At 45.5% G+C, this 25914-nt stretch overlaps 1 protein-coding gene and 1 non-coding gene across 2 annotated transcripts; one reads left to right on the forward strand and one right to left on the reverse strand.

The window, feature by feature from the left end:
• On the forward strand, positions 1 to 22443 carry HHIPL2 (HHIP like 2). Its single transcript, XM_077811931.1, has 9 exons — positions 1 to 1930; positions 6691 to 7343; positions 10036 to 10179; positions 10874 to 11205; positions 13028 to 13154; positions 13529 to 13674; positions 15361 to 15442; positions 19881 to 19963; positions 21582 to 22443. Exons 1-9 carry the CDS (start codon positions 1553 to 1555, stop codon positions 21959 to 21961), a joined length of 2325 nt encoding a protein of 774 aa, XP_077668057.1. The 5' UTR covers positions 1 to 1552; the 3' UTR covers positions 21962 to 22443.
• A 1949-nt stretch (positions 22444 to 24392) lies between these two features.
• Positions 24393 to 24465, reverse strand: TRNAT-UGU (transfer RNA threonine (anticodon UGU)). The gene has a single exon. It is a non-coding gene; the product is annotated as a tRNA-Thr (tRNA).
• Between the last annotated feature and the right edge of the window lie 1449 nt (positions 24466 to 25914).

Below are 25914 nucleotides of genomic sequence, written 5' to 3' on the forward strand. Positions count from 1 at the left end.
TCAGCATCTTCTACCTAAGAAGCTCAAAGCATTTTACCAACTTCAATGGGCTCTTTGGAAGGGAGGTGTCATTTCAGCTGGCGCCATCTCTAAAAAAAACTGTCCCCGGCTGAGATATGGGAACTCTCCTGCTCTCTACTAACACTTCCCCATGTTATGTGATAGGTCATGGAAACAACTTTAAATATTTTCCACAAATGTTTATTTTTTTTCAGCCAGCTTTGCATTGTAATGAACTGGTGGGTGGGTGTGGACATACATGTAAACACTGCTGTCTGGGGTGGAATCAGAACTGCTCAGCCCTGTGTCATTGGCCCTACACTGCTAATAGGTTAAGAGAGATTCTCTTTTACCTCAAGTGATAGGGGCCTGTAGTTTGAAACGGCACATTTGCATGGTGTTGGTCTGATGTTCTGAGTGGGCTGTGGCATCTAGCATAGTGGCAATTGAGTTCTGAGAGGCCATGGATTTGTTATTGTTACAAACCAGATATGCTGCATGAATATTACTGTACCAATTTCTGATTGGCAGCAAATGAGCAAGGAAAACTTTGCAGGAGAAGCTATGACAAAGCTGGAGTGTGGCTGAGGTAGCCTCAATCTGTTTGCCATGTTTGCTCATGCACTGGAGTCTGGGACAAATGACTTGAGTCATCAGCAGTGAGCACAGCACACAGAACCTAGCACATCCTCGGTGGCTATGAGAACTAGTTTTTTTAAGAAGTATAGTCTCAAAAGGCCACAGTCTAGCAGTGGACACTGGGAGGGAAAAATGCAAAAATCTAATGGGTCTTTAAAAAACAATTTTAAACTAATCTGAGCTCACACAGTCCTAAAAGTGTGGTTGTTACATGGCATCATTACAGGGTAGAGTTAAAGTTGTTTGTGTGCCTTACTTTGTATTTCCTACCTTCACATGTTTGGATTTCTTTTAAGTTTAACTCTAGCTCTGAATTTGTAGAATGCCTCACATGGCAATAGCATCCCTGTAAAGATTTTTATCCTCACATACACTCAATATTAATTCAAGATGGGATTATTAAGTGAATCTTAAACAGGGTGGAAGACCCCCTGCTTCCATCCCTGTAGAATCTGATCCAGGTTTGACCCAGCTCTTGAAAATTAAATAGAGGGTAGGTACTGACTGAAAGTGATTCATTCATTTTCCTTCCCTAATATTTTCACAGCTGCAGCATGCTTTGCATTCTAAATAGGGAGAGCAGATCAGGTTGGATATATTTGGATCATGCATTGTACTGTTTACCTGTTATACATATTCAATGAATGATTTTGGAACCTGTTTAAACTAAGTTGTAGGGACTAGATCTGTGAGTGCTCTTGGGGGCATGAGAAATGTGCAGAGGGGAGGGGAAAGATTCTTGCAATGTGCCGTGTGAAATACCAAAGAAACAGCCTGCAGGATTTCTCCTCAGCCCACAAATAGTAAACTTCAGAGCGGGAGAGAGAGAGAGAGCTTGGGAGAGGGCGAGTGAGCAAGCAAAAACCTTAGCAAACACTGAGTTCTGCAGCTGGCAATTTGTAAAGCTCAGAGGATGAATGGGCCTTATCTTAAAGATGGCCAGGATTCCTATACATCTGACCTCAAGAAACCTCCAGTGGAGAAGATTAATGTTTGGCCACACAGCAGCAGGTTTGGAGTTACCAACTTGTCCCCCAACTTTTTCTTTTGCCTCTCTGTCTCCTTGCTGTGCCAAGCAGGCATGCTCTGGGGGCACCCCCAGTGCCTGGACTACGGACCCCCTTTCCAGCCCCCTTTCCACCTGGAGTTCTGCTCTGCCTATGAGACCTTTGGCTGCTGTGACCAGGATAAGGACAACAGCATTGCAGCTAAATACTGGGAGATCATGGATTACATTGATCCCCAGGGCCACCAGCTGTGTGGAGGGTATATCAAGGATATCCTGTGTCAGGTAGGGCAGAGGGTTTCAACCTGAAGTTTACAGTATGTTTGTGCATGTGTTTGTGTGCACGCTCACGTGCTATAGGTTTTCATTAAAAGGTGATTTCTCCTTGTCATCCCTTTTACATTTGTGATGCTGTGGGGATGTGTGGATTTGGGGGAGAGGGGACAGTGGGGGTAACGTTACTAGACAATGGTTATTGCATAGTTTGCATTGGGATCAAAGTGTGGCCAGTTACCACAGGGATAGATGTTCTATAACTGCATGTGACAACATCAGGAACAATAGTTAATAATGAATTACTATTTTTTGATAGCTGTAAGTGCTGATGAAATGAAGGAGGAGTGTATCCCGCTGTTGGGAGGGGAACAATACTAGCCCCTTTGTAACTAAGGGAGGATTAAAAAGATCAATATTTATTTTTCATTCTGCTCATAAATATAGGGTGACTTGGATGGCAGATTATACAGGACATGAAGCACAGTGTTTGCATTCCCAGGTCTCATGACGGATGTGTTTAGATTGTGCTCCTGCCTAGTACACTGCAAATGCTGTGGTTATTAAAGTAGAACAACATTAAGAAACAGCTAGAAGATTCATGCAGCTGAAAGATCCGGAAGCTTCAGCTGTTGCATTTCCCCTCTACTTTTCTTCCCACTGCCCATCTGGCTCATGGAAGCAGGCAGTTCAGTAGTAAAAGCTGCTCTTGGGTTCCTGTGTGTACAATGATTTGTGGGCAGAAAGGACTTGACTTTTTAACAGGTATGCTAATCATGCTGGTCATGATTTACTGTATGCCAACACAAAGCAGCCAAAAAACATATTTTTGCTTATCACAAAGGTATAAAATTCTTCCAGCTAATCCTTCTTAGCTTTCAAATATTATCCATGTTTACTAAATACTTCCACTTTTATAGTCTCATTGGTAAGAGTCTGGAATCACCTTGGAGAAACCAGCTTTCAGAAAAACAACATCAACATTTCATCAGTCACTTACAACCAATAAACTAAGAAAAAATTGAATCTGGCCATGGCAGAGATAATTCACACTAACGTTTAATGACTGAGTGGCCTGTGGAGGATTTCCTGTATGTGACGGTTAGAAAATAAGCACACACGATAATAATAACAATTAAGACTGTTGCATCTTTATACTTTGATCATAAGTCCTGATATGTGTAGCTTAGTGTGAATTCATTGTAATCATATTTCATAGCATATTATAAAAATATTGGTGTATATTTTTAAAAATAATTGTCTCAGTAACTTGAGATCCTAAAATAATGACTTATCTATTAACTCTTTGATGAAAAGTGATTAGTAACTGCTAGTTTTTAATGACCTGCCTCTGCTTCTATTGCTGTTAATGTCAACACACTGGGAACAGACTAGGCTACTTCCTGAGATTCAACTGTTTATTGGATTAGCACAGTCAGCAAGGTTCTTCTGCATAATGCTTTTTTCCCCTCAAGTGAAGTCAGCCCTAGCTCTTTGATCCAATAAGTAGTAAGGACAGATCATCATTCCACCAAATCAAGGACATATTAATAATTAGTAATGATTGTTAAATGTTAACACATGATGAGTGCTGCACACGATACAAAACAGACTCTGAGACGCTTACAATGTCAGGATCCAATCTTGCACACAGCTAAGTCGATGGAAGAATGCGTCTGCCTCCCCAAGGTGAAGTTCCTACAGCGATGGAAAAAATGCTTGCATCAGTATAGTCTACATCTACACTATGGGGCTAGAGCAGCACAGCTATGGCACCATAGCTATGCCATTGTATCACTTGTAGTAGAGACATGGCCAAAGCCCTTTCAGTCAGGTGCGTGGAAGCCAATGCATCCATTCTATGCTAGAAATAGTGGAGAGCAAACAGGCCTGCTTTGGTAGCAAGTTGGTGTTAAGAGCTGATGTAATGCGCTGCAAAGAGGAAGCTATTTGTAGTGCACAACACCTTTTATTGGTCCTACAAAACCCAGGAGCCATGCTACATGTTCCTGAGTGCCATCTCCTGGCACCTTATCGATATCTGTTTACATATATACAGACAGAGAGCACTCTTGTAACGAGTGGTTCAGAAAGTATTTTTCTGAACAGCTTTGCCTCTGTCACATCCTAGATCACCTGCATTTCTCTTTATAATTTTAGCTGAAGTGAAAGCAAAAGATCAACTCATCAACTTGTATAAAGTGACATGACTCCACTGACATCACTGGAGCTGCTCCGATTTACACCCGCTGACGGTCTGGGCCATATTTGCTAATTATTTGATTGACTGATTGAAAACACTTAGGGCTAGATTCTCAGAGGCTGTAAAAGGGTAGCTAGTCTGAGATATGCCACCTGAGGATCTGGTCCATACAGTCCATGTCAAGCCCTGGTCAAGACCTGCCCTTGATGTCCTTAAGAAAGAGCACTGAAAAAAGGTATGTGGAGGTTGCGTGGCAGCTGATGCCCCAGGAGGCAATCCCTGGTAGCACACACTAGAATGGCAGCTTCATCATCCTTTGAGAGGATGTAAGGTTTCCCTGTTCAGCTGGCTGGTGCAGGGGAAAGGTGAATAAAACCTTGTTTAGACTAGGATTGAAAGGTGTGATATTAGCATGTGCTAGCTAATGTCATAATTGGCATGTTTTAAGGTTTGTATACAGATGAGGCACAGTGCCTGTAACTTGGCATGTGCTAGGAGGAATCCTAAAGGCTCAAAACCAGAATATGACTACAAAGGACACAATATTTATTCTTTTTGTAACTCCCCTCCCCCAAATCCCTCCCAACCCTTAAGCCAGTATCATGATTGGGGTGGGGGCTGACTCATGATTTGTGAATGAGATGTGAGTGTCACAGGGCCTGTCTGTTAATAGCTAATAGAGATTCTCCTTTAGTTCAAGTGTAAGGGCCTGTGTTTTTTGAAGCAGAAGCATTAGAGTTCTATCCCCACTGTCTCCAGGAAGGTCTGTGTGACATGAGTGAGACAACTGTGATATGCTAAATGGCCCCAGATTTGTCACAATTAATTTAATTGTGTTATGCTCACAATTACAATTTGTTACACTTAGTGAGAAATCAGTCATTTGTCGTGAAGGGAAAATGATAGACAAGTGACATCTGGATATGAGGATCTTCAGCTCTATTAATTAATTGAAATAATAATTCATTCCCTTTCCTCATCCCCCACTGTCCCCTCCTTCCACAGAGATGGGAAATGACTAGTGATTAGTATGAGATTGCTTAATCATGGTGGTTTTACATAGACCCCAAGGAATGCCTTCACCTCAGACATTTAGCCAAAACAATGGCGGTTGTCTGCATTCCTTGCAACACTGACAATGAGTTGGAAATGTGAATAGTTTAGAAACAGCAAAGGCTACTAAGTGAATGGCTGGAAAAGAATGTCCCCTACTTAGAGGGTACACTTTGTTCAATACCTTAAACTGTAGAAGACCTTGCACTACAGTGATAAGGAGTAGAGGCTGGAGGGAGTTCATTAAGATTAGAGGTACTAAGGTTGCTTCTTGCTCCAGTGAGAAATGCATATCTCCCCCACATGCATAGGCGCTGACTCTGTGGGTGCTCTGGGGCTGGAGCACCCATGGGGAAAAATTGGTGGGTGCTCTGCTCCCACCGGCAGCCAACCTCCCCGCCCTGCCCCCACACCCCAGCTCATCTCCATCTCCGCCTCCTTCCCTGAGTGCACCGCATCCCCACTTCTCCCCCTAGCTCCCAGCACTTGCCACCACAAAACAGCTGTTTCGCGCGGGCAAGCGTTGGGAGGGAGGGGGGAGGAGCAGGCAAGCGGTGTGCTTGGGAAAGAGGCAGGGCCGGGGCAGGGATTTGGGGAAGAAGTCCAATAGGGGCAGGGAGGGGGTGTGGCAGGGGTGGAGTCAGGGTGGGGCCGAGGGCGGGGGCATGGAGCACCCACCAGCGCTGGGAAAAGTCGGTGGCTATGCTCACATGTAAGCGCATTTGGATACTATAGCAGTTGCCATAGTTCTTAGCCTCCTGAACACCTCACACAGGTACAGCAGAGAGAACTCCTGAAGCCGATGGAATGACACCAGCGCAAAACCAGGGTGAGAGGAGCATCAGGATTTAACTGATTGTATTTTAGTTTCTATAGAGCTTGCACCAACAAATATACAGGTCAAGTATTAATAGAAACATTATTTCCTGAAGGGTGTAACACAGAAACCCAGCTGGGTGAAAGACTAGTGGAATTTTGCAAGATTGGGTAGGTAAGTGTTAATACCTCCATTATACAGATGGGGAAAATGAGGCACAGAGCTGTGAGCACCCAAATGTTCACACTTGGTTGCCTAATGTTAGGCACTTAACCTATATCTTGCACATCTAAAAATCTGATTAAGGCATGCAATCTTTAGGCATGCAAGAGTGAAAAAGGTGACCTCAATGATTTGTCTGTGATCACACAGAGAGTCAGTGGGGGATCCTGGAATAGAACCCAAAAGTTTTAAATCCCAGTTCAAGCTAAATTTGATCATAATTCAAGGTTATGCACTGACTTAAATGGGACTCCACACATGCTTAAGGCTTTTCTTAAATGCTTTGTTGAATCAAGACCTTAAATATCTCTGAAAAATGCAGTGGAAATATTCTTCCAAGATTGTTTAATTGGGGCTATTTTGTCTTACTAATTATTTGCATGTTACTGACCAATTTGCTTGGATGAAGGCTACTCAGTGCATCAGGAATCTGTATACACAGACAGACATGTAATTAGTTTGTATTTATTTTCATAGGAGTGCTCCCCATATGCTGCACATCTCTATGATGCAGAAAACCCCCAGACACCTCTTAGGAACCTCCCAGGACTTTGCTTTGACTACTGCTCTGAGTTCCATTTCAATTGCCGCTCTGCTATTACACTGCTGACTAATGATAAACACATTCAAGAATGCTGTGAGAGGAACAAAACCCGCTTCTGTAACCTCCTTAACATACAGGACCAAGACTATTGCTACCCCAATGTGCTGAAAAACACAGACCTCAATCGCAACCTGGGGTCAGTAGTGGAGGACCCCAAGGGCTGCCTTCAGCTGTGCCTGACAGAGGTTGCTAATGGGCTGAGGAATCCGGTACTGATGCTCCATGCTAATGACAACACCCACCGCATGTTTGTAGCTGAACAGGTGGGGATCATCTGGGTCTACTTGCCCGATGGGAGCCGACTGGAGGAGCCCTTTCTAGATATTAAGAAAATAGTGCTAGCTACCCCGTGGATAGGGGATGAGAGGGGTTTCCTAGGGATGGCTTTTCACCCCAAGCACAAACACAACAGAAAATTTTACATCTATTATTCATACATGGACAAGAAGAAAGCGGAGAAGATCCGGATCAGTGAATTCAAAGTTTTAACGTCTGATGTCAACAAAGCTGATCCACGCTCAGAAAGGTAAAGCTTATTCAGAGCCATTTTGAATGTATCAATTTCTCATATGACCACACAGGAACCTGCCCAACTGCAACATCTGGATCTGAATACTGAGCTCATGACCATTCTAAGTTGCGCAGATCCAGGTGTTTGGCTGGGCCCATTAAGGAGATTGCTAAACAGAGACAGAAAGTGTTGTGAGTGCTGGTTCAACGTCACAGGGTGAGCCCACACCAGAATGGAAAATAGCGCCAAATTCTCCTTCTCTAACCTTTAGACACACTGCCTCCTGTCCGTGCCCTGTGAAATGTAGCAGTACAGTGGCAGCCTCAAACACACCAACTTTTCAAACTGTGACCCCTGTAGAGAATTAACTCCTGCTCTGAAATTGCTTTATAAACAATAATATTAAATAGGCTGTGTTTTTATTGCCCACTGCAAAGGCATTTTATTGCAATGATAACATAAATATCACACACACATCACAGGGCTAAAGGAACTACAGAAGTTCTTAGGGCACCAGCTTGGTCTCACCTCTAATAAAAGTTAAACTGCTCAGAACGAGAACATCTTTTCTGGGGAGGCTGATTCTGTCCCTTTCACTCATAGAAAAGGATTCAGTAATAATTTTGTTACTTGTGAGCTTCACAGTCTTGCTGAAAGACAGATATAAAACAAAAACCCAGTGCCTGTTTCTCACAGTGAACATTTAAAAGGCCAGAAACAGTTTTCACCCAGAATAAACTTTGAAATGTATTGGAAGATTTGTGTTTTTGAATGAGCACCGGTATTTTATTTCTGTGCCGGTGGTTGGTGGTCAGGGGTGCAATTAAGGGAGAGCTGGGGGGGACCCAGGGCCCCCCCTGGGCCCCTGACTGGAGCTGGAAATTTGGCTCAGTCACTTTGGGATGGTCAGGCCAAAGCTGAGTAGTGTTGTGCCTGCTTGGCCCCCCACCTCTGCAGTCCATCTGGTGCCCACGAGCACTGGGCACTCCCAGCTCCTAAGGAGAAGTAGAGCAGGGGGAGTGGAAACTCCCAGTGCCCAGGAGGGTGGGAGGACTGGATCTGGGCTTTTTTGGTGCTTCTTGGGGAAGCAGAGATGCAGCAGGAGGAGGGGATTAGCCTGTGCCCTGCTGGGGATGTTACTCTTCAGCTTGATCACCTCTCTGGGTAAGAGCTCAGACTGAGTATGGGGTGTGGAGACCACAAAGCTGGGTGTGGGGTAGGGAGCTCAGAGCTGGGCGCAGAGGCGGTGTGGATGGGTTGGACTGGGTACAGGGGGAGAGTGTGGGACAGAGAGCTGGGGCTGAGTGCAGGGGAGGGAGAGCTCTAGGCCCCCTCCTTAGGAAAATTCTGGTTGCGCCCCAGCTGGTGGTGGATTCTGTGCCACAAGGGGCACAGATGACATCACATTTTTAAGCCCCCACCAGTAGCAGGTTAAAAAAGTCTAATGGTGTTAGGTCACCTGACTGAAACCATTCCATACGGTTAGTGGCTGATAGCTGCAGAGCAGCTCAGGTGAAATAAAGCTGATGGATCTCATTCCTATTCCCAGTGGCAAGTGTCCATATTACAGAAACCCCCAGCACGATGGGCACTCTGCTTCTAATAAATAATACTAACGAAGTTTTGGCATTTCTGTAATGCCTTTCCTAGAGGGAACCCAAAGCAATTTCCAAAGGATATAAGTTTCCGAAGAACCCTCTGAAGGAAGTACTATTGTCCACATTTTACAGATGGGAAAACTGAGGCACTTGTTAGTGTCCTTGTTGGCAGTGTGAGGAGAGAGGTCAAGGTTTGAATGGACACAGGGACTGAAGTGTCCTTTCACTTCTAGAGGTGGCTTGTCTGTGTTAAGATGAAAGTACAATGGTGGCATAGCGTGGGTGCAGCCATGCTGTACGTGTTCTGTGGATCAGCAGAGAACTTCCGCCCCAAGGCCTTGATGTCTGGCCCATTTCCCTGGGCACTAACAGACCCCTGACACCTTCCTCATCAAGTGCTAGAAAATGCACCCAACAAAATTAGATTTTAAAAATCCAAATGTAAATATAGATTTCACAGTTTATTATGGCTGAAAAGTGCCTCTGGACTGTCAAACTTTCTGAGAGCTCTGCCTTTACAGTAAGAAAAGAACAAGATCCACTGAGTTATTTGAATTTACCATTTGCTAAAAGGGCAAGATGAAATCAATGGGAACAATCAGTGCCCACGTGCTGGTTATGCACTTATCATAGACTTAGGGTATGTCTCTACATTTGAGCTGGGAGGTGTCATTTCCAGCTCACGTAGACTTACCCGCATTAGCTCTGCTCAAGCTAGTGCCTGAAAATAGCAATGTGTCCCCAGCCACACAGGCAGCAGCTTGGGTTAGCCATATACCCAGGGCAGGCAGGATTGTACTCGAGATGGCTAGCCCGAGAGGCCACCTGTGCTGCCATGGAGGCAATGCTCCTTTTATGTCCACACAAGGTGGGAATCACACCTCAAATGTAGACATACCCATAAATGGAGGGATGTGATTATCAATGGACATGAAAGGTCCTTGCTTAGCCTGGGAACAGTAAGATATCTTGGAAGGATATGTTCTGCAGATAAGGGGTTCCACTTATTGTGCGGACTGAATAGTAACATGTTTCTCTAACCCAACAAGACACTGAATCTCATCCAGGGGCTACATCTGTGGTTATTTCTCTTTTTTCTTTCTTTTTAGGAGTCTTTTGGAACTTGAAGAACCAGCTGCAAATCATAACGGGGGGCAGCTCCTCTTTGGCATGGATGGCTATCTATATCTGTTCATCGGGGATGGAGGGAAAGCTGGGGACCCTTTTGGAAAATTTGGGAATGCTCAGAACAAGTAAGCTGGAGGACAGGTTTATGCATCTCTCATGCTAGTGCAATGCATTGGCTTAATGCATGATGAGACAGAACTTGGACTTTTAACAAAATAAGAGAATGGACTGATCAAGCAGCATTTTTGTTGTACTAGTCATTGTAAACCAGGAATCACATCTAAGGGTTGGTTTTGCTACCACGGTCCATCCATTCTTTTGCCCCTCTGCTGAGACAAGGGTGCTAATGAGTATCATTTATGGCGGTAGTTTTTGTGTTGATTGAAGAATATTGTAATGGGGCTTCCTGGCTGTCACACTGTGGCCACGTGGAACTTCACAGGGAAAGCAGAGAGAGACCTGATATCTCCCTTCGCCAGAAAAACACAGATTCTATGTGAGCTAAAGAAAAAACTCTATTAGCTGTGTGCAGCAGAGGGCCTATCGCACACAGCCAAGCAGTTCTGATGCCCTTCAGGAGAGGGCAGTGATGCTTGTGTACTCCCTCCACTCCCCTAATCCAGTTCATTACAATATTTATTAGAGCTGGTTGAAATTTTTTAAAATTTTAAATATTTTTTGATGAAAAAAGGGACAAATTTTTCATGAAAATTTTCACAATGTTCCCATTTTCCCACCAACTCTGAGATTAACATTTATGAACCTTGGTTTACCTGACAGTCTCCTTAACCTATTGTTCATGCCTTGCCTTACTTTCAGGAGTACATTACTAGGAAAAGTTTTACGGATAGATGTGAATGGAAAAAGTCCAGATGGAAAGCATTATCGCATCCCACCAGATAACCCCTTTGTCTCTGACCCCAAGGCTCTCCCTGAGGTCTATGCATATGGGGTCAGGAATATGTGGCGCTGTGCTGTTGACAGAGGGGATCCAGTCACTCACAAGGGACGAGGAAGAATATTCTGTGGTGATGTTGGACAGAACAGGTTTGAAGAAGTTGACATCATTGTTAAAGGAGGGAACTACGGCTGGAGAGCTAAGGAGGGATTTGAATGTTATGACATAAAGCTTTGCTATAATTCCTCCTTAGGTAAGCCAATAGCTTCTTGTGGGAGCTTTGCTTGAAAAAGCACACCCCATGCAATAAAAACAACAAGGAGTCCGGTGGCACCTTAAAGACTAACAGATTTATATGGGCATAAGCTTTCGTGGGTAAAAACCCACTTCTTCAGATGCATGGAATGAACATTACAGATGCAGGCATTATATACTGACACAGGAAGAGAAGGGAGTTACCTCACAAGTGGAGAACCAGTGTTGATAGGGCCAGTTCGATCAGGGTAGAGGTAGTCCACTCCCAATAATTGATGAGGAGGTGTCAATTCCAGGAGAGGCAAAGCAATATGCTAAGTACACTGTGCAATATGTACTTAGTTAATGACTGTACTGCTGCTTTTCCAGTGAACCTTTGTAATCTGAAGTCATGTACAGGAGGATGGGGAATATGTTCCTGTCTGATAAGAAAACATACAGCTCCCCAGCTTTCCAGTCCAGAGGCACTAAAATACAAAACATCCTGGCATCTCAAGAATTCCGTGTTGTGCATCACATTGCACAAATGGCGAAGGGCCAGTGCCCATTGCAGTCAACAGAAGTCTTTCTATGGAGTCCAGTAGGCACTGGATTGGGGCCTAAATGCATTATGGGGAATACTTGCTTTCCTCTGAAACGTCACGTAGTGGCCACTGTTGAAGGCAGGCTACCAGGCTTGGTGAAATGATCTTATAGCAAATCTTATGTGGGAGGCAGTATTGCCTACTGGATAGAGCACTGGAGTGGGCCTCAGAAGACTAGGGTTCTACTCCTGGCTGACTTTGTCTTTGATAAGTCATTTCACCTTTCTGTGCCTCAGTTTCCCCATCTGTAAAATGGGGATAATGATACTGATCATCTTTGTAAAGTGCTTTGATATCAACTGATGGAAAGCACAATATAAGAGCTGGGTGTAATTATGTTCCTTAAGGATTTTGTTGACAAACACACTCTTAAGTTAATAAAATGTAAATGACTCTGGGAACTAAGCTTGGCATATGAGCGTAGGTATGCAGTATCTATCTACACACCACATATGTGGTGGTGATTGCCATATGGTGCCATTATTGCAGAATACGCCAGTAGTTTTTAACGAGGTCCAGCACTGTGGCCTAAGGATCAGAAAGTTTACCATGTGCCTGTGTTAGGCTTGGCTGCTAGGCTTCAGATTTTAACTCCTTACATTTTTCTATCTGTGCTGTTCAGCATAAAAAGAAAATCTCAGTCATATTGAAAAAGTGCAGACAGGACTGAAAGTTTTCAGGAGCAGAATGTCAGTCCCCCCCAAAAAGAGCTGGAACCACCTTTCAGGGTGCCAGGCATAAAGGGAGGCAGTAACTTATGTTTCTGGTAATATGTGTGATCCAGCAGAATGATTTTCAGTTGCCGCCCCTAGGAGCAGTTGCAATGTATAAATCTATTGAGCTGAGCTGCAACTTCCTACTTCCATATTTTGTCTTTTCAGTAGAAAACTGAATTTTTAATGTTAATCTTTGTTAAAATGCTTGATCCACTTAACCACAGGTAACGTTTCATGAACTCTCTCTGCAGCATTTACCTGATGTAAAGAATATTGGTCCAGCATGATAATGAAGTTCACTGGCTGAGTCTTGTTAAGCCACATAGGCAGCTCCTTAAAGCCTAGGCCAAATTCTCTGCTGGTGTAAATGGGTGAAACCCCATTGACATGAACCAAGCCACTCCCATGTGCATTAGCCCTTTTGGCCTCCATTGTATATATCAGTATTGTTGACCAGTTGCTCTTTGATCAGCGAGTCCGTGAAAGCTGTTCTTTTTTTTCTTTTGTGTGTATTTAACAGATGACATTCTTCCGATATTTGCCTATGGCCACACTGTGGGGAAGTCCGTCACTGGAGGATACGTGTACCGGGGGTGTGAATCCCCAAACCTGAATGGCCTCTACATTTTTGGTGATTTCATGAGTGGGTGAGGGAGATAAGTTTCCATTCTTTTTTATCCAGCTATCCTTATATTTGTATGGCTTCCATATCTGAGCATTCTGAACCCCTCTGGCCCAGTCAGTGAACGTCCTAGATAGTCAGCATATTTAGATCAATTGTTTGGTTTGGTCCATTACAGAGACAGCACCTGTAAAGTTCTGAGCTGGATCTGAACTTCACCCAAATTAGAGCTTTCAGGAGTGGGGTTTTAATTCAGGCCCAACAAAAGAAAATTAAACCCAGTTTAAGGATCAGGGTTCCAACTAACCTTTTACTTCCAGTGATACATGATTTTTGCAAGAATTAACCCTGAGAATGGAAAATTTGAATCCTACAACAAAGGTTTTATTTTTCATCCAGCCGCCTTATGGCTTTGCAGGAAGAGGAGAGGGAAAATAAATGGAAGAAACAAGATATTTGTATTGGTAGCACTAAAGCCTGTGCTTTCCCTGGGCTGATTAGCTCCTATAACAAATTCATCATCTCCTTTGCTGAAGACGAGGCAGGTAATGCATCTCCCTGACCATACTTGTACAGAAAACTGGGTTCTGTGTTTCAGGGCGAATATATGGGGTTTGGCTGCCCTTGGGAAATGTTAGTGAAGACCGACTGACTGCACAGGGGTGATGAAATATCTCAGCATTGCAGCGGGGGTTCACAGATGGTTCAGACAGTTCAGAAATATGCCCAGTCATGAGACCTTGTCAGTTTTTCCCACGTACCCCGGACACACGTGATGCAGAACTCATGACAGCTCATTATAGAGCTCACTAATCACTTGAAATTTGAATCTGGATCTGAACTTGCTCAAAGTTGCGTGGGGTGGTTGGATTCATGCCCATATACATTTTTAAATTTAAACAAGCAAACAAACAATGTAAGAGTATGGGTCATTGCAATGCAATCCTCTTCACTCCAGTTCTTGCAGCCAGCTGAATCTCTACCTCATCAAGACACCATTCTCATTCACAATGGCAACACTAGGAGTTCTGGTCTGAAGAGACCCTGGTTTGGAAGGCGGGGGGGGGGGGGGGGGGGGGAATTCCTTTTTCTGTAGCTGGTAGGAATGTCTCAAAGCTTGGTCAAGGATTTAAAATGTCATCATGACTATAACAAAAAAGTGAAATTACCAGCAGATCCATTGGTCATGCCTTTGGGGCTTCTTGAGTACAAAGACCTCTCCAGTGCATAATGCAAAACTGATCTCAAAGCTTTAGATAGCAGGCAGCTGTGCTCTGGCAGAATTTGGAAGAAGAGGGGGAAGCCCTCCATAATAGCTTGTGGTTCAGCAGAATATGGATATCGTCCTGTGCTTGTAATGGAAAAGATCCTGGATGATCTCAGACCGGGAAATACTAGGTTCTTACACATTTGGCTTCCATGTCTAGAAAATGAAAAATAAGGCAGGAGACACAGACCTGGGGAATACAGAAGTGTTGTTTTAGTGTAAAACACTGACAGGCTTTAGCCTCTGTTCTAGTAATAAGTGGCAGGGATGGATGTTAAACTGCGGTATCAACTCTTCCTCTAAAAATTGTCACAGTGCTGTAATGTAATTTGAACTGCAATAATAGTTTTGCTTGGTATTTGCTCAAATTACAATAACCTCCCTAGATATTATACTGATGCTAATGAAAAATATGAATTCTAGGGATAGTAGTCAATTTCTCCAAATATGAACCGAACAGCCCAGTAACAAGAGACTTTTGTCCCAAATGATTAGCCATTCTAGAGCCTGTTTGATTTTTTTGGTAGTTTATAAGTCAGCTAAATATTTTGTTTTTGTGTGCGTTTCCTCTATTTATAAGTGCTGGCTGCTTTACTGGATAAAAACAAGACTTTTAGAAAGTACACTTATAAGATATACCCAATAAAATAATCTTTTGGGGTGTCCTCCACAGGGGGACACAATGGCCCTGATGCTGCATCGTGATTGGCACAGGACTGCTATGCCTGAAGTCAGTGGGTCTGTGTGTGGGCATTGCAATCTGCCCACATGGATCACACTGTGAGACCAGGCCCAAGGTGTGAAGAAAGATTTTGAATGAAACAAATAGGATTGTGTCTTCCTTTACAATTATGTGATGTAATGGAGGGCCAAGAGAAGGGGGGAAATGGTAGTGCACCTGCAATTATTCTGTGCATTTGCATCTGAAACAGCTTATATTATTTTTTTCTCTCTGTTTGTTTAGGGGAGCTTTATTTTATGGCTACTTCTTATCCCAGTGCCTATGCACCCCATGGAGCTATCTACAAATTTGTTGATCCTGCAAGGTTAGCATTAAGATCTGGTTTTCCCTTGCATGCTGCTTTATAATCAACACAAATTATCTAGTTGGCTCAATAGATGTGGAATATATATCAGTAATCTACCCATCTATGTTTTGATCTCAGTTACCCTATTGTAAATCTTGAACAACGCCACTGGCTGAGGGAAGTTAATTCTAGGATTAGACTGACATTTGTATTAATTTACATTACTTCAGACTTAGGCTGGTACAACTGAGAATAGAATCTGGTCCAAAATCTGTTAAAAGTTTGGGGACAATAAGGTTAAAAACTATTGACTTTTTTACAAGTCAAAGATACAACACAAACTTGTTTTAATAGTATAAAGTAATAATCAGTACCCTTCAGGTTCACAACGGAGATAGCCTTTTTCTGGCTATACGTCAGCCAAGGACCCTATAAAATAAACATCAATTAATTTTGTAATGCCAAAAAGGCCTTTCACCAAAAATTCTATCTTACCTCACATAACTTTAACCTTGCTGGCATGTTCCTCTCATCACAAAGGGGTTAGTGACCTACGAAGTATTAAAACATGGTAAATGGCTGACGATACATGACACGAGGGGGGATCAGTAATGGGTTACAGTGCTTTTACCTCTAGGCCACTAGTTCAAATCTAACCTGCATAAGGCTACTGTCTCACTAGTGAGTTATATGAAATTAGTGTTCTCTAGGAAATTCCTCAGGGCCCTAGTTTTTGTTCACATCACAGTTAATGCAGACTGGCTCCATTGTTGTCAGTCAGCCTCAGCAAACAAGCCAAGAACTGAATGGGCCATGCATGGGGAGCTTGATCGCCACGCCTCCTGCTGCATCGGTTCTGTGCTTAAAGGATTTAAGTGTTTAGCATAGTCATGCCAACATTGTTCACTACTTCATAGTGTCTTGGAGCACAGGCGGGTAAATGCCCGCTTTGGGGAGGTTAGCCTGCTGGCCCTGCCCCCTTCTGCCCAAGGCCCTGCCCCCTGGAGCCCTGAACCCCTCTCCATAAAAAGGAGAAGCCCTAAGCAGCCCTGTAGCAAAGCAATGACTCACCAGTGCAGTGCCTCCTGATGGTCGTCTTAGGAATTAGCTCTCCAGCATATGGAGCACCCTCTGCAGGCTGGTATCTCGCCTGCTGCTGGCTCCGTGTCCGTCCCAGACCCCAGTGCCCTTTACGCTGGGGTTCTGCCCCAGTAGTACCCCTATGCTCTGGGTCTCCCCTCCCAGGGGAACCCCCAACCCTCTAAACCCACCTTGCCTCAGTAGCTACCACCAGTCATCATCTAGCCCCCGCTCACTGGGGCAGACTGCAGTGTAATGGCCACTCGTCATTGGTAAGGGGTTAGGACCTGCTGCCTTTGCCTATCTCTGGGCTACCCCAGTACCTTTTTGGGCCTTTACCAAGGCCTGTAGCCTGGGGGTTTACCAGGCTGGAGCACCTCAGCTCCCTTTGTCCTTCCCCAGCACTGCTCCAGCTCTAGATATCTTGTTCCCAGGCAGCTAGCCCTTCCCACTCCAAGGCTAGAGTGAGACTCCTCCAGCTTCTGGCCCACAGCCCTCTTATCAGGGCCAGATGGGCCCTAACTGAGATGGCCACACCTGTGGTCAGCTACACAGTCAGCTTCCCCCAGCTGTTCTTAATCCCTTTCCCTGCTACAGCCCTCTCCAGGGCTGCTTTTAACCCCTTCAGGGCCAGAGCGGGGTAATTACCCTGCTACAGGCCCCCACAACTGGAGGAGCCCCAGCCTGCCTGCCCCAGCCACATTGGGCTGAGCCTCTGCTGCCGGCCCCCCAGAGCACCAAGCCAAACCGCTGGCCCCCTGCCCCTGAAGGCCTTTCCCCGCCTGAGCCGCAGGCCCCCACTACCAGTGCCAGGCTGTCGGCCCCCTGAGCACCAGGCTGGTCCAGTGCTGGGTTGGCCCCCTCGAGCACTAGCCCCTCCCGCCCCTGAAGGCTCTCCCTCAGATGAGCCACTGGCTGCCAGTGCTTAGCCACCAGCTCCCCAAGCCTCCAGCCTATCCCCACTCTGAAGCTGCCGGCCCCCTGAGTGCCAGCTCCTCCCACCCCTGGAGCCCCCCCCCACTGGCCCCAGAGTGCCTGGCTGAGCCTCCTCACTCCGCCAGCCGCTAGCTCTCTCCGCCCCGAGGAGGAAGGATGCAACGAGCAGCAGGGACCTGGGTGTGTGTGTGTGTAGTGGAGGAGACGGTGGGGTTCTTGGGGATGGGGTGGGGCAACCGCAGCCCAGGTGTCTGCCAGTGGATTGGTGGCAGTGCCAGGGAAGTGCCCATGTCTTGGAGTTTAAGGTCAGAAGGGACCATTTAGATCATCTAGTCCAGAGGTGCTCAAACTTTTTTTTTGCTGGGCTCCCCTTTGAAAACATTTCAGGCTGTAACAACCCCCTCACAAAAAAGCGATGACCCCCGCCTCATAGCATCCCCTTACTTCTGCGCTGCTGCTGGCGGTGCCTTCAGAGCTGGGCTCTCCGCCCGCGACCCCCCTACAATAGCCTTGTAACCTCCTTTTGGGTTGGGACCCTCAGTTTGAGAAGCACTAATCTAATCTGACCCCCTGCATATCACAGGCCATTAAATTTTGCCCAATGCCCCTACGTTGAGCCCAATGACTTCAGTTAAACTAAAGCATGTTAGTCGTGAGGAGACTCAACTGTTGTGTGCCACAGGCAGAGACCAGGAGACACCCAGGTGCCACCAATGCCTGACTGATGAGGTGAACCATATCCAGGCAAGTCATGACCCATACTGCAGAGAAAGGTGAAAAAACCCAATTAAACTAATTTAAATTGAAAACAGATTAAAAATGCTTTGTAGTCTCTAAGTCTCCTGTGAATTCCAATGGTATGAACTTAGGTTAATGGGGTTTAGCAGGGTCAGCTATGAATCAGTTCTCCCGGGTGGGTCTATTAGGCTATATTTTGATAATCTTAGGAGGCTGTTGAAAAGCAGTGATATGCTGGCACTTTCCTGAATTGTTGCCATCTATGACTTAGCAAATGTACTGTAGGGATTTCTTCTGGATTTGCACACAAGGAAAGCTGGCTTGCAAGAGTCTACTGCATGTGTTCTGAGGTTCTACTGTGTAAATGGAGAAACCCAGCTTTACCTTTTCCAAGAAGCCTGAAGAGAGTTTCCAGGTGGCCAGCTTCCTGCAAGGACGCAGCTCACTAATGAACAGCATTACTTCACAGGAGGACTTGCTGCTTGCTCTACAAGTTTTCCTGAAATGAACCAATTTTCTTTGCTGAGTTTCAGAAGTTTCTCCCCTCACCTGCCTTCCAGAGCATGACTGTGTGTTTAATCTTTCCCTTGGTCCTTTGCATGGGCGGTGAACTGCTAGCTGGGGGAGGCTAGGCCCCAATCCTGCTCCTTCCACCTGAGGCACCAGCCCTTCTGCACACACCCCCTGCCAGAGCCCCACAGCCGCTAGCCCCAAGCCAGAGGCAAGCTCCCTGGAGCGCTGGGAGGGAGGAGTGGCACGGCACAGCCCCCACCTCCCCAGCCCCGGGGATGGGGGGGCGGCGTGGCCCCGGCCCCAGGAGCGTGGGCAGAATGGAACAGCCTCCCCAGCCCTGAAGCACCAGGAGGGTGGATGGTGTGGCCTGAGCCACCCCACAAGGAGACTGGAGCTGCAGCAAGTGGGAAGGAAGGGGGGCTGGGGGCGGAGTGTGGGCAGGGCCACACCTGGCTGTTTGAGGAGGTACAGCCTCCCCCAGCCTATAATACCCACCGCCCATGGTCCTTTGGAGATTTATTTTTTTTCTTTCTTTCTGCACCTCATCTGGGTTCCCTGCTAACTAGGTCTCATTGCTTGTCTGTTTGATTAAGCATCTAACTTTAGTAAGGGCCTGATTTTCAGGAGTGCTCAGCATCCACAGTTCCAATGAAAGCTGAGGTTGCTCCAGAAAATCAGGGCCTTAGGGCTTCACACACTCTGGCATCTCAACAGATAGGGGCAGCGAGTGAGTTGGGTAGCAGTCTAGCTCTCTCAGTTGTGTCACAATCATAGCTCTTCCATCCTGATTTTTCTTTCATTGCAATTTAATGTAGTTTTGTTTTATTCTACTTTTCTCTGTTGAAGGTGACCAGATGTGAGGAGCTTGGCACCTTGGTGATATTATAGAGTGAGGTAACTAGCAAAGAAAAGAGAATTTTATGTAGCACCTTTCACAATAGTCTCACCAAAATATTACTCCACAATAATAAAATGTGAACATTTTTCAGTGAGAAAAGGCATACTTTTTTTGTGAAAAGCGTTCCTAATTTCTGACCCTCTCTAATTGCAAATGGTCTGGTTTCTCCTGAGGGCACATGACCTAACAAGGAGGATTGATGTATGATCTCTGTCTCTGGAAAAAGTAAACTTCCTGATCATTTCCTAGATAGTCACATGTGCCTTTTTATCTTTTAAATCTGTTTTCAAGGAGAGCTCCACCTGGGAAGTGTAAACACAAGCCTATTCCAGTGAAAACAAAGAGTAAGCGTATCCCATTTGCTCCTCTGGCAAGTAAGTCCTTAGGTTTTCATTTTATTGTGTGGAATCTCAGAGCTGTCAGGTTGAAATGTACAGCATTCGTTAAAGCCAAAGTACTATGCAACAGCTGTTGTCGTACAATAAGTATGTTAATTCATGTTTCTGTTGCATATTAAATATGCTGCTTCTACTTAGTCTCCTCAGAGGAGTTTGGAAGTGGTGAAAGTTTTTTAGTCTTCACTACAGCAACAGAATGAGCAGAAAACACGAGAGGACAGATGCTGTTGTGGTAAGGCACTAGATTGGGACACTCAGGGGACCTAGGTGCAATTTTGGGCTCTGCCACAGACTCCCAGTGTAGCCAAAGTCACTGTGGACTTCATTCACAAAGGTATTTAGGTGCCTACCCCCCTGACTTAGGTACCTATGTCCAGGTTTTTGACACCAGTGTGATTCTCAAGACTTCTGCTTGGCTGCTGCCAAACCCTGTAGGTGCCTAAACTCACTCGGTGGCTAGGTTTTTGTTGTAAAAGTTTCTTGGGCGCCTAAATTTCTGCCTCTGAGCATGCACACTGCTGCCTACCTCTACGCATCCAAATGCCTATCTCCCACCTAGGCCCCCGAGTGATTCATGAGCCAGGGGAAGACAGGTGCTCCTCCACCTAAATTACTTGAAGTGCCTAATCTGGTAGACATGCTGATGGGCCACCTAATTCCACAAAAAAGACCCAGGGAAGGCGAGAGGAGGAGGTCCACTTCCCCCATAATTTTTAGCCCACTGGTTAGTGCACTGCCCTTTAATGAGCGAGATGCCTGGTTCACTTCTCATGGGAGTGGCTTAACCACTGAGCTATGGGAGGCTCAGTGTGGGTCTCCCTCAGTCTCTTCTGTTGAAGCTGTTCCACTGTGGAATCCCTTTTCCTCCTCATGTGGAGGGGGGAACTTGAACTGGGGGTCTCCCACATCCCAGGCAATTACCCTAACCACTGGGCTAAAAGTTATGTATTTACAACACCTAACTCTCTTTGTTACTCTAACCCTTAATCTCTCGGCACTTCAGTTTCCCCAGCTGTAAAACTGGGATAATAATACTTCAGTTCCCCTGCCCTTTGCCTGTGGTCCATATTTAGATTGTAATGTCTATGACTCAGGGATTGCCTCTCATTACGTAGGTTGAACAGTACCCTGCACCATGAGGCCCCACTTGGGCTTGTAGATACAACTGTAAGATAAATAATTAATACTAATCATAATAACGACCTGTCAACAAACTGGAGCTGCCGAAGAGAAACTTTATCTACCCTTTTATAAAATCTGCTTGCAAATTCCATCTTATTCTTTATGTATTTTGGCCTTTTTTCTAAACAAATGTTCCATCATCTTTTTTCATTCTAAGAGAAAACAAACTTATTCTTAACAACCCTACAAGAAGCAGCCAAGGTTCATATTTAATGGAGGAAGCAGATTCAAAATGAGAAAAAAGTGAGGCAGTGTTCAAGCATCACAGTTTTTAATCTCTTTTGACAGGCAAATATGTTTCTAATCTGCCTGCCTGCTTGTCAGTCTGCTAAGGCTCTTTTTCAGGGATACGTCTGAGTTAGTGTTTTGCCTTAAACCAGGAACACTGAAGCATTTTAATTATTTTTCACAGAGACTGTCCTTGAACTGCTTAATGAACCCCCAACAACCAAGCCTCCCAACACATCCTCCATCTCCACTGGAGCCACCACAACAACTTCCAAAAAAGCCAAGAAGCCAGCTTCCCCAAAAAGCTCCACCAAGCTGTCAGCAGCAAAGCCAACTGTGTCTGGCAAAAAGAGGCAGGCCAAAGGATCCAAGACTAAACTAGATCCAGCAGAAGAGAAGACAAAGGTTCCAAAGGTATCCAAAGCATCACGTGTGACATCTTTGCCAGACAGGAAAGGTTCCCAGCTAACCAGAGCCAAGAAGAAACTTCTCCCCAAGAAAACAACAGCAGCGAACGAGAAAAAACAGAAGAAAAAAGGAGTCAGATCAAGGAGTTCCCTCTGAACACAAATGAACTCCCAACGGGCCAAAAAGAAAGCAAGTGATTGAGAAAAAGAAGACCAGTTTGTGGCGTGAACTGGAGGTTTCCAACATGGACCTTATTAGAAGAATCAGACCTGTGTGCAGTTTTTGTGCCTATAACATGTTCATAAGATTATGTGGGGGAAAATTCAGTCTTGGTGAATGTGTGCTATTTCATGAGTTTAGCATGGGTGGACCTATATGTCCTATTATGACTTTAACTGCAGCAAGGTTTTCCCATCCTCTTAAGTTTCACATTCTTTGCAAATCTTGCTTTGAAGGCCATTTTCTGACATTAGCAGTTATACAAAAACCTCCACTGACTTCAGTGACAGTCCCACAGGTGCAGTGAGGGTAGGAATTGGTTTTCAGGCATTTGGGTTTTTAACCTTCAAGGCGTGTTGCCAAAATAAGGATTGTAGGATTAGACAGCAGGTGTCTATCAGTGGGCTTAACTGGTTATGAGGGGGTTCATATTTTAATCACGGTATATGGAATAAATACATTGAAGCTGCCAGATATTTTTGGTCAGTATTTTATCATCCTTTTCCACTGAATTTCTTATCTGTCAAAATATATTTTTAAAAGAATCACCTTCTATTAAATACTCCAAAAGAAAATCTGAATGTGTGTTTATTTTAGGCAGCTGTCTACTTAGACATATTTGTTATTATGTGCCTAATTTTCAAAGTTGCTGAGTACCTGGAGGTCCCACTGATTTCCAGGGGGGCTAGAGTTGCTCAGCACAGCTGAAAGTCAGGCCAGTCATGGCTGGGCAATTGCTTCGAACAAAAATTCAAGCTGACCCAAACCACCCAATTGAAGCAAACTGAACACCAAACACTGTGAAAAGAGTTTGGCAGACATCCGTCATGGCAACTTACACTCCCCAAATCACATAAACTGAGGGCCAAATCCTGACCCCTTTCACCAGATGCAGAGGGACAATACTGCTCCTCTCTCCGCTGTCAGTGAGTCTGTTCCCTGGAGTTCCCCTGCACCTAGTTTGGTTACTGCTGGTAACTCTGAGGTTGGATATTGTTTCTTAGGTAGGGTAACTAGAGAGCTAGCGTGAAAAATCGGAACGGGGGTGGGGGTAATAGGGGCCTATATACGAAAAAGACCCAAAAATCGGGACTGTCTCTATAAAATCAAATTTATTTGAGCATAAGCTTTCATGAACTACAGCTCACTTCATCGGATGTAGCTCACGAAAGCTTATGCTCAGATAAATTGGTTAGTCTCTGAGGTGCCACAAGTACTCCTGTTCTTTTTGCGGACACAGACTAACAGGGCTGCTACTCTGAAATCTATAAAATCGGGACATCTGGTCACCCAATCCTTATGCAAAACATCATGCAATGAGATAATTTAAAGCTGGGTGCTGTAGAAGCAGCAGCTGTTTTCTATAAACAGAAAGAACCAAGAAAAGCCTCATTACAACTTAGACTGGTTAAAAACCCAATGAACAAAAGTATCTAGCGGATTTCATGAAGTGGGCCTAGGACCTGGGAATCTGAAGATCGTTACAGTACTTACTTCACTGTGGGGGAGGGGGCTAGTTGAGCTGTGATTAAAAAGCCAGACAGGTTCAGTACTGTGAGGATGGGGCGTATGCCCCACACTGGCCAACAACCAGGAGAGTTAGACCGACGCACGTTGGTAGAGGTGCCAACCCGAGCCGGGCCGGCGTGTTCTCCGCTCCCGGGCAGGGCAGTCCCTGCTCTCGGCCGGCAAAGCCAAGGCGGGGGAGCTCGGCGTGCCTCCCCACGGCTTTGCTCTCCTGCCCGCAGCCCAGCCCGGCTCCTGGCGCGGCTCCCCGGGGGGGGGAGCCCGGGGACGGGACGGGACGGGTGCGGCAGCGCCAGCCCCCAGCCCTGCCTCCGCGAGCAGGGAGCGGGGCCGGGGCCCCAGCGGGCAAGTCAGGGGCCCCACGCCCTGCAGAACAGCGCTGGGGCCTCCCCCACGGCCACACACACACACGTGCCAAGGGCCGGAGTCGCGGGTTCCGGGGTGACACCGGCGCGCCGCGGCTTTGTCCTGCAGCGTCAGCTGCCGGTAGCGCAGGAGAAGAGCAGCGGCTGCAGCGTCCCGTGTCTCTCCCCCTGCACTCCGCCCGGCCCGGCGTGCGGCCTCCCAGCCTCACCCCAGTGCGGTGCTGCCGGGGGAGCAAACAGGGGCTGGAGGCCCTAACAACCTCCACGTGCCGCGGGCACAGAATGGGGCTCTGCGTCTCCCGGCTCGGTGCCTGGGTCCCTGCCTCTGAGCCAGCCCCGGGGCTCTGCAAGGGGCGGGAGCGCCGCAGCCCCCGCGCTGAGCGCCTGCAACAGAGCAGGGCGGCTGGAGCTGCCCCCTCCTCTTGCTGCCCTAAAATGATTTTATTTAGCAGGTTTTCACGAGCAAAATAAATCTCAGGCCCCAGCGAGGATCGAACTCGCGACCCCTGGTTTACAAGACCAGTGCTCTAACCACTGAGCTATGGAGCCACCTATCATTTCTGTTAATCTAAATACTTGGTACTGTACTGCATCTTTGTCTCTAGTGTGACTTGTAATAAGCTATTACTGGTTTTAGAGTAACAGCTGTGTTAGTCTGTATTTGCAAAAAGAAAAGGCATACTTGTGGCACCTTAGAGACTAACCAATTTATTTGAGCATAAGCTTTCATGAGCTACAGTGAGCTGTAGCTCACGAAAGCTTACGCTCAAATAAATTGGTTAGTCTCTAAGGTGCCACAAGTACTCCTGTTCTTTAAGCTATTACTGTCTTCCTGGGCCGTATTGAATCTGAATTAACCTCTTTTCTACTGCATCTGGGAAACTCCCCTGGTTCAGTAGCAGATTTTTTTACTATTATTTTTTAAAATCACTTATATATATATAATGAAAACTCTTTTGTTGTCAGAGCTGAGTTAAAAACTCCCCAGGTCCTAACCTTCCCAAACTTTGATGTGGGGAGAACCTGGAGCCACCTTTTGTTGCAGTAAATAGACTAATTTAAATGTCAGCAATAATATGGCCATTGATAGTAACTGAATAAAAATGAAGATAAGTGTTCAAGTATCTACATATTTACATTACACTCAATATGTTTATATCAGACTCAGCCTATTCCAAGTATGTAATTATGCACATGATCATCAGGTGTGGTCTACAGTACACTCCAGACAGCATAATGGACAAAACACTCCTGTTTAGGAATTTCCTGCAGCTAACATAGGTAAAAAGTGTGCTAATGCATTATTTTCAGTAGATGAGCAGACTGAAGGACTCAAACCCACCAAACACTAACACTGTGACCATTTATGTGAAACAGTGCCATCTCCACAGAAATAAGACTTGAAATAGAAATCTAGCACAAAACAATATTTAACAGGCAGCCCCAGAAAGGGTTACCCTGAGTTTGCAGTGTTGTTGTAGCAGTGTTGGTCCTAGGATATTAGAGAGACAGGGTGGCTGAGATTATCTCTCTTATTGGATCAACTTCTGTTGGTTCAAGCTTTTGAGCTCCATAGGGCTCTTCTTCAGGTCTGGGGAAGGTACTAAGAGTGTCACAGCTAAATACAAGGTGGAACAGATTCTTTAGCATAAGTGGTTAGAACATATTCTAAGGGACCATTCAAGGTGAAGTGGCCTGTTAACATGCCGGCAGTCATAGGACAAAAAAAGGAAGCTAGTGGGTTACAGATTGCAGTAGTAAGCTATTAAAAATCATGGTCTTAATAAAGGCGCTGTTCAGTTATGTTGCTTGGGAAAAGGGCTAAGATAAACAGCAGAAAGTCACTCTTATATCATGAACGTAGGTCCAGGGACTATATCAATATGACTGGTAAAACTTTTCCCCACAGACAAGCCCCTAGTAGCTACATTATGTGTAAAGCCATAGCACCAAGATATATCATGAATAGACCCAGAGAATGCTTTTTAGGCGATAAAA

This window comes from Eretmochelys imbricata, chromosome 3, assembly GCF_965152235.1.
Source record: "Eretmochelys imbricata isolate rEreImb1 chromosome 3, rEreImb1.hap1, whole genome shotgun sequence".
Classification (NCBI taxonomy): domain Eukaryota; kingdom Metazoa; phylum Chordata; order Testudines; family Cheloniidae; genus Eretmochelys; species Eretmochelys imbricata.

Coding starts and splice junctions, on each gene's coding strand:
- HHIPL2 (XM_077811931.1), top strand. CDS start 1,553: ATGAATGGGCCTTATCTTAAAGATGGCCAGGATTCCTATACATCTGAC. Junction 13,155..13,528: donor TTTGGTGATTTCATGAGTGG/GTGAGGGAGATA, acceptor TTTTTCATCCAG/CCGCCTTATGGCTTTGCAGG. Junction 13,675..15,360: donor CTTTGCTGAAGACGAGGCAG/GTAATGCATCTC, acceptor CTGTTTGTTTAG/GGGAGCTTTATTTTATGGCT.